General features: G+C 42.5%; 1 protein-coding gene across 2 annotated transcripts; it reads right to left on the reverse strand.

Annotated features, from left to right (window-relative positions):
- Positions 1-5,320: 5,320 nt before the first annotated feature.
- On the reverse strand, positions 5,321-8,862 carry naa80 (N-alpha-acetyltransferase 80, NatH catalytic subunit). Of its 2 annotated transcripts, none has more exons than XM_061970457.2 (2): positions 8,720-8,862; positions 5,321-6,489 (listed from the first exon to the last, which is right to left on the reverse strand). In XM_061970457.2, coding segments are annotated over exons 1-2 (786 nt in total). In that variant the 5' UTR covers positions 8,722-8,862; the 3' UTR covers positions 5,321-5,705. The 2 variants fall into 2 exon arrangements, with proteins under 2 accessions (XP_061826441.1, XP_061826432.1); XM_061970448.2 differs by having other exon boundaries at positions 8,702-8,856.
- Between the last annotated feature and the right edge of the window lie 616 nt (positions 8,863-9,478).

Below are 9,478 nucleotides of genomic sequence, written 5' to 3' on the forward strand. Positions count from 1 at the left end.
CTCATTTTCAAACATGTTGAAAACTGGAAATTGTGATGTGTCATGTTGTCATTTTACACTTGTTCAAAATAAACCACCAAGTCTAGTAAAAAAAAACAGCTGAGGATCTCAAATGATCTCCATGCCAGACTTTAGACTCCAATGACAAGTGAAAAAAGCTTTCTTTTTGTTGTTTTATTGCCATATATATATATATATATATATATATATATATATATATATATATATATAAAACTATCTGCAGTACTGCACGGAGGACCGGCAAAAAATATTTGTTCCTCAGCTGTGGTCTGCATGGACGGCAGCAGTGCCCGGTTGTAATGCACTTTTCCACCACTTGTGGCAGTAATGACAATCCCAAACGCACAGAAGAATTCTTTGATAGGAGAAGGGGGGGCAGAGCAGGAAAGAGAAACGGCAGATCAACTGGTCTAAAAAGGGGGTCTACTTAAAGGTTAGAATATACAAATGAGTTTTAAGATGGGACTTAAATGCTTCTACTGAGGTAGCATCTCTAACTGTTACCGGGAGGGCATTCCATAGTACTGGAGCCCCAATAGAAAAACGCTCTATAGCCCGCAGACTTTTTTTGGGCTCTGGGAATCACTAATAAGCCGGAGTTCTTTGAAGGCAGATTTCTGGTCGGGACATATGGTACAATACAATCAGCAAGATAGGATGGCGGTAAACCGTTTGGTATTTTATACGTATTGGGGCTCCAGTACTATGGAATGCCCTCCCGGTAACAGTTAGAGATGCTACCTCAGTAGAAGCATTTAAGTCCCATCTTAAAACTCAGTTGTATACTCTATCCTTTAAATAGACCCCCCTTTTAGACCAGTTGATCTGCCGTTTCTTTTCTTTTCCGCTCTTCCCCCCCCTTATGGATGAAGTGCTGGCTGTCCAGAGTTGGGACCCGGGGTGCACCGCTCGCCTGTGCATCGGTTGGTGACATCTCTGCACTGCTGACCCGTCTCCGCTCGGGATGGTTTCCTGCTGGCCCCACTATGGACTGGACTCTTACTATTATGTTAGATCCACTATGGACTGGACTCTTACTATATGTTAGATCCACTATGGACTGGACTCTCACTGTTATGTTAGATCCACTATGGACTGGACGCTCACTATTATGTTAGATCCACTATGGACTGGACTCTCACACTATTATGTTAGATCCACTATGGACTGGACTCTCACTGTTATGTTAGATCCACTATGGACTGGACTCTCACTGTTATGTTAGATCCACTATGGACTGGACTCTCACTATTACCGGTATGTTAGATCCACTATGGACTGGACTCTCACACTATTATGTTAGATCCACTATGGACTGGACGCTCACTATTATGTTAGATCCACTGTGGACTGGACTCTCACTATTATGTTAGATCTGGACTGGACTCTTATTATTATGTTAGATCCACTATGGACTGGACTCTCACTATTATGTTAGATCCACTATGGACTGGACTCACACACTATTATGTTAGATCCACTATGGACTGGACGCTCACTATTATGTTAGATCCACTATGGACTGGGCTCTCACTATTATGTTAGATCCACTATGGACTGGACTCTCACACTATTATGTTAGATCCACTATGGACTGGACGCTCACTATTATGTTAGATCCACTATGGACTGGACTCTCACACTATTATGTTAGATCCACTATGGACTGGACTCTCACTGTTATGTTAGATCCACTATGGACTGGACTCTCACTGTTATGTTAGATCCACTATGGACTGGACTCTCACTATTACCGGTATGTTAGATCCACTATGGACTGGACTCTCACACTATTATGTTAGATCCACTATGGACTGGACGCTCACTATTATGTTAGATCCACTGTGGACTGGACTCTCACTATTATGTTAGATCTGGACTGGACTCTTATTATTATGTTAGATCCACTATGGACTGGACTCTCACTATTATGTTAGATCCACTATGGACTGGACTCACACACTATTATGTTAGATCCACTATGGACTGGACGCTCACTATTATGTTAGATCCACTATGGACTGGGCTCTCACTATTATGTTAGATCCACTATGGACTGGACTCTCACACTATTATGTTAGATCCACTATGGACTGGACGCTCACTATTATGTTAGATCCACTATGGACTGGACTCTCACACTATTATGTTAGATCCACTATGGACTGGACTCTCACTATTATGTTAGATACACTATGGACTGGACTCTCACACTATTATGTTAGATCCACTATGGACTGGACTCTCACTATTATGTTGGATCCACTATGGACTGGACTCTCACTATTATGTTAGATCCACTATGGACTGGACTCTCACACTATTATGTTAGATCCACTATGGACTGGACTCTCACACTATTATGTTAGATCCACTATGGACTGGACTCTCACTATTATGTTAGATCCACTATGGACTGGACTCTCACACTATTATGTTAGATCCACTATGGACTGTACTCTTACTATTATGTTAGATCCACTATGGACTGGACTCTCACTATTATGTTAGATCCACTATGGACTGGACTCACACACTATTATGTTAGATCCACTATGGACTGGACGCTCACTATTATGTTAGATCCACTATGGACTGGGCTCTCACTATTATGTTAGATCCACTATGGACTGGACTCTCACACTATTATGTTAGATCCACTATGGACTGGACTCTCACACTATTATGTTAGATCCACTATGGACTGGACTCTCACTATTATGTTAGATCCACTATGGACTGGACTCTCACTATTATGTTAGATCCACTATGGACTGGACTCTCACACTATTATGTTAGATCCACTATGGACTGGACTCTCACACTATTATGTTAGATCCACTATGGACTGGACTCTCACTATTATGTTAGATCCACTATGGACTGGACTCTCACTATTATGTTAGATCCACTATGGACTGGACTCTCACTATTATGTTAGATCCACTATGGACTGGACTCTCACACTATTATGTTAGATCCACTATGGACTGGACTCTCACACTATTATGTTAGATCCACTATGGACTGGACTCTCACTATTATGTTAGATCCACTATGGACTGGACTCTCACACTATTATGTTAGATCCACTATGGACTGTACTCTTACTATTATGTTAGATCCACTATGGACTGGACTCTCACTATTATGTTAGATCCACTATGGACTGGACTCTCACTATTATGTTAGATCCACTATGGACTGGACTTTCACAATATTATGCTAGACCAGTGGTTCTTAACCTGGGTTCGATGGAACCCTAGGGGTTCGGTGAGTCGGGCTCAGGGGGGGTCACCCACATATGCGGTCCTCTCCAAGGTTTCTCATAGACATTCGCATTGACATCCCACTGGGTTGTGAGTTTTTACTTGCCCTTATGTGGGCTCTGGACCGAGGATGTCGTTGTGGCTTGTGCAGCCCTTTGAGACACTTGTGATTCAGGGCTATATAAATAAACATTGATTGATTGATTGATTGAAGTCGTAAAACCTTAAAGTCACATCTTAAGTGCACAGGAAGCCAGTGCAGGTGAGCCAGTATAGCTATATATAAAGATATATTCAGTATAGGCGTAATATGATCAAACTTTCTTGTTCTTGTCAAAAGTCTTGCAGCCACATTTTGTGCCAACTGTTATTTATGAGTCCCGTCTTTTGGTTATTACCTTTTCTTTCTAATCCGCCTGAGCTAAGCCTACATTTATGCGTTAAATAAATAATAGTCTTTCTGATCAACACACGCTTTCATATCCTTTGACAAGGTTGTAAACTGTAAGTAGGTTATTATTGAATTATTAAAATCAAGAGTAGGATTACTAATTCAGGGGTAATATTTGAGTGGGTCCCGGGGCCCCTCTGTAGTGGTGAAGTTCGGCCCCTGATTTAATGGTATGTAAGCAGCATTCAGCAGCTTGCAAACTAGCTGTACTGCTTTTAACAGTGAGTAACCGCATTCCTGATGATGTCATAAAACCTAGCGCAGGACCTCAACATGACAACACACAAGCTGCTGCAGTGCATTCTGGGACTTGTAGTATTTCTTTCGGTACTGTATCAGTTAGGAAACTGAGGGTGTTCAAGCTCAGGGGTGCCTGACACACACACCCTTGTTGCACCCAGTGTTACAGGTGAGTATACACAGTACAAGATGGATGTACAGCACTTAAAGGGCAGAGGTCCGGTGGCCATGGATGAAGTGCTGGCTGTCCAGAGTCGGGACCCGGGGTGGACCGCTCGCCTGTGCATCGGTTGGGAACATCTCTGCACTGCTGACCCTTCTCCGCTCGGGATGGTCTCCGGCTGGCCCCACTATGGACAGGACTCTCACTATTATGTTAGATCCACTATGGACTGGACTTTCACAATATTATGTTAGATCCACCATACTTGCCAACCCTCCCGAATTTTCCGGGAGACTCCCGAAATTCAGCGCCTCTCCCGAAAACCTCCCGGGACAAATATTCTCCCGAAAACCTCCCGATTTTCAGCCGGAGCTGGAGGCCACACCCCCTCCAGCTCCATGAGGACCTGAGTGAGGACAGCCTTTTTTCACGACGGGAGGACAACAGGGTGACAAGAACTAAATCATCCAGACTAGACAAATTGTATTATTATGTTTATCTTACCTAAAAATAAATATATTTATTAATTTAAAAAAAAGAACTAAATACATTTTTACTATATTTTGCTAAAAACATCCAAATTAATTGTATTTTTATTTGTATTTTTTCTGACTCCTTATTACATCCAGCCATAGAATTATACATTAAAATAAACATATTTGAAATAATTATTTTTAAATTATAATAATTCATTTAAAATGACCATATTTAATTATTAAAATAATTGCTTTTTTATCAACAACTTTAGCATTTTATTCATTACATTTTGAAGCTCTCAGAAACCAAGTTATGTTATATTCCTTAATATTTATTTATGCAAGTTTGAAGTATCAATTATCTAAACAGTTTTGTTTGCATATTTTCAGGATATATATATATATATACACACATGTATATATGTATATATATATATATATATATATATATATATATATATATATATATATATATATATACACATGTATATATATATATATGTGTATTAAATACTTGACTTGGTGAATTCTAGCTGTCAATATACTCCTCCCCTCTTAACCACGCCCCCAACCACCCCCCACCCCCCACCTCCCAAAATCGGAGGTCTCAAGGTTGGCAAGTATGGATCCACTATGGACTGGACTTTCACAATATTATGTCAGACCCACTCGACGTCCATTGCATCCGGTCTCCGGGGGGGTCACCCACATCTGCGGTCCTCTCCAAGGTTTCTCATAGTCATTCACATCGACGTCCCATTGGGGTTGTGAGTTTTTCCTTGCCCTTATGTGGGCTCTGAACCGAGGATGTCGTCGTGGCTTGTGCAGCCCTTTGAGACACTTGCGATTTAGGGCCCTATAAATAAACATTGATTGATTGATTGATGCGATGAGTTGGCGACTTGTCCAGGGTGCACCCCGCCTCCCGCCCGAATGCAGCTGAGATAGGCTCCAGCTCCCTCCGTGACCTCAAAAGGGACAAGCGGTAGAAAATGGATGGATGGATGATTGATTAAAAAAACACTATTGTGCTATTTCTTCCTTTCTGAGGGTTTACAATAATTTCCTTTCTCCCAAAGTGTCCTTCACAGGTCTTTGTGCATCCAGAAAATGGACATCCCCTTCGCGTCTCTGTGAGGGGTTTCTGTGAGGGACTGAACCACAGGTGATGCTTCTAATGGCAGGGGAGGGATGAAGGAGATAGGAGGTGGAGGCGGAGGCGGAGGCGGAGGAAGACTCGTCCCCTTTTGGACTTGAGCATCCCTTTGTTTCTGCACACTCACCCCTCCGTTTGGTACCCCGGAGAACCTGAGCAGGGTCTCCATGGGAACAAACGACGCCATGGCGCCCGCGCTCTGCACGGGTGTGGACAGCGTGTAGCCCAGGTGGGCGTAGAAGCGCTGCTTATCGTGGGTGGTCAAACACAGGTGCTTGAACCCTCGGCTCCTGGCGTACAATTCGGTTTCCTCCATCAGAGTTCGGCCGTAGCCCTTCCCTCGCTCCGCCTTGGACACCACCACCGACTCTACAAACAGGCTGTCGTCGTGACCGACAACCCTTGAGAGGCGGGCGTGTCCGAGCAGCCTTTCGGCCTCTTGCGGACCCTGCAGGAGCAGCAGCAGGCAGACGGGGAAATCCGGGCAGGATTTCTGCAGGGAGTGAACACGGGCGGCTTGGCTCCTCTTCCACTCTGAGTTGACCAGGTCTGCGCAGGGAACCAGTAGATCCGGACGCAAGTGGATGGGAGTAACGCGGCTCTTCTCTGCTGGTACGGAATTTTTCCCCGTCTTGTCAACACTGTCAAAGACTGCCTGGGAACTCAGATCCACGTTAAGGTCATCTTGGATCAGCGGCGTTCCAGACTCGGACCTGTGGTGATCAGGGTTCAACCCCAGTCAGATTTAATGTCATAAAAACCCTTTCTGAACCCGATATTCAAACATACATCCCGACTTTAAGGTGTGCATTTGTAAAATAAGTGGCAATGCATCACAGAAACCCTGCAATATACTGTTACTATGTCTCCATCTAGCGGTTAACAAGAAGCGTTACAACACAGGAGCACTACAGGTTTGTTGGTTAAAGGGGTCCAAAATGTATCAATAAAGAGTGAATTTCACCAACTATTATGGCTAGTAATACTTGTACACTGGTTATTCCGTAACAATACATCGTTTATTTGCCCCTCTTTGGCGTCTATTAACACAGGAAGTGACGTAAAGGGAAAAAAAGCATAGACATCTTACAGCATGGAGCGCTGCTGCCGACTTCCGCTGACGAGACGTGGGGCCGCCATCTTGGAGTGGTGATCCGCTCCACTCAGTGCAATCCATTTGGCAGGAGCAATGAACTGTTAGCGCATTTAATTCATCGTACCTCGCTGAATACCACTGATTTTCACTCAGTTTTTTTGTCATACGTGTAGCTATGATAAAGGACACATGTTGTATTATCCATAGTTTGCTTAACAGTAATAGAATATTCTTATACGCTATAAATGATCAGACGTCCGAGATCAAAACTGGGAATATAATCCCAGAGAAGGGGGAAAAAAACGGTCAGCTATTTTCGAGTTCAAGAAACAATATGATTAGGTTATATCAGTGGTTCTTAACCTGGGTTCGATCGAACCCTAGGGGTTCGGCGGAGGTCAAGACACACCCGACTCATCGTGTAAATAAAAACTTTGCAGGTGTGTAATTTGTTGTGAGTTTATGCACTGTGTTGGTTTTGTTCTTTGAACAAGGTGATGTTCATGCACGCTTCATTTTGTGCACCAGAAAAAAAAACATGGTAACACTTTAGTATGGGGAACATATTCACTATTAATTAGTTGCTTATTAACATGCAAATTAGTAACATATTGGCTCTTAACTAGTCATTATTAAGTACTTATTAATGGCATGGCCTTATTAGAACCCTAACCCTCTAACTCTGGCCCTAACCCTCTAAACCTAACCAAATAACTCTAAATTAAGTCTTTGTTACTTAGAATATGTCCCCCATACTAAAGTGTTACCAAAAACATATAACTTTGTCTTGAATTTGAAAAAAGAAGGGTTCGGTGAATGCGCATATGAAACTGGTGGGGTTCGGTACCTCCAACAAGGTTAAGAACCACTGGGTTATATATATATGCGTATATCCTACATAAACAATGTATGAATACTTTAGATATCTATATATCTTAGGGACCTATAGACTGTATCTCTGTTGCTGCAGCAGCAGAGAGTTTATTCTGTCTTGACAATTTGTATTGATATTTTCTATTACATTCTTCCCTTAAATGATAAAGTTTACAGTGATTGTTTTATATGTATTTTTTTATGTATGTCGCTTTGGATAAAAGTCCCACACATTTCTCGAAGGTGGGCTACACAAAATTGGGTTGGAAAATCTAGACTAAATTTAGACTTGTATAATGCTGTATAGCCACTGTCCATCTGATTGTTTAGTTAACTAACATATATTACCCCCCTACACAATCTGGACTGTGGTTTAAACTTTTACCCCCGTTGGCTTTTACAATCTTTATCTTCATCATTTATTTCAACTTTGTTATTAAAGTATGACATTTTTAAATGCAATTAATTTCATTGACAAGCAATTCTATTATGGTCATACTCTTGTTTGCTAGCGGCTACGATTTCAGTACTATTGAAGATCTTTGCTCCTTCACAACTCTGTGGTAATATTATTTTCACAAAATACAACCAATAGTACGTTAATGTTAAATCTTACTTGTGGAAAGTAATCCCCCGATTCCTATTTTCAACAGTCCGCTCATTTGAGCAGGAAAACGCTGAACACCATCTTTGTTTTCTACCTGTCAACTGTCAGTTTAGGCTGCTCGCCGGCTCCTCACCACCACTTCAAGATGGCGGCCCAATTTCTCGCGTCACAGCAGTCAATGCTGCGTCTACTTACAAGATGTCTATGAAAAAAAGCATATGCTCGCTAGCTCTGCTAACTTTCAGTATGAAAGTGTCGCTTTGCTACCGTAGCTTCGCTTTGACGCATGCGAAGAGGTTTAACGTACAAATTCACCTTTGTGTAAGCAACAAAACACGGCGTTTCTCACCGAATTAAGGTTACATACATTCTTTAGTCTCCCACACGACACGTTCGCCAAAACAATTCGGACCTCTTGACAACCGATCTCCAGTTGGCTTCACTCGGTCTACAGCTGTTAACTGCTGGTCGACAGCTGGTCCAGGATCAGGCTTTCTGGCGACATGCGCCGCACTTCCTAACAAGGCAACATTTGCTTGAGGAGCTTCCAGATAGCGCGACCCACGCCTGCCACTATGCGCATAGGAGTGGTATTGCACCTATACTGATAACTGGAGACATACAGTAGAGTGGGCTGCCTACTGTACAACAACATACAAATACTCGGGATGTTTGTTTTAATACATTAAGCCGAAGATGCTTTGAAATTATTACACTAACACGAATAATAAGTATTTCTTCCTTGACTATTCTGCATATAGTATAATTTTAATGACTATTCCAGTAACAGTTAGAGATGCTACCTCAGTAGAAGCATTTAAGTCCCATCTTAAAACTCAATTGTATACTCTAGCCTTTAAATAGACCCCCCTTTTAGACCAGTTGATCTGCCGTCTCTTTTTCTGCTCTGCCCACCTTTCCTGCGTGGAGCGGTTATAAGGTGACCGGAGATGACGCGCTAGCTGTTCAAAGTCGGGACCCGGGGTGGACCACTCCTCTGAGCATTAGTTGGGGACGTCTCTGTGCTGCTGACCGGTCTCCACTCAAGATGATCCCCTGCTGGCCCCACTATGGACTGGACTCTCACTATTATGTTAGATCCACTATGGACTGGACTCTCACACTA

This window comes from Nerophis lumbriciformis, linkage group LG01, assembly GCF_033978685.3.
Source record: "Nerophis lumbriciformis linkage group LG01, RoL_Nlum_v2.1, whole genome shotgun sequence".
NCBI lineage: Eukaryota > Metazoa > Chordata > Actinopteri > Syngnathiformes > Syngnathidae > Nerophis > Nerophis lumbriciformis.

Bases quoted from the DNA above. Each gene is read 5' to 3' on its own strand.
- naa80 (XM_061970448.2), bottom strand. From the start codon at position 8,721: ATGTATGTAACCTTAATTCG. The intron at 6,490-8,701 runs GTGAGAAACGCC...TGATCACCACAG, and splicing joins ATGTATGTAACCTTAATTCG to GTCCGAGTCTGGAACGCCGC.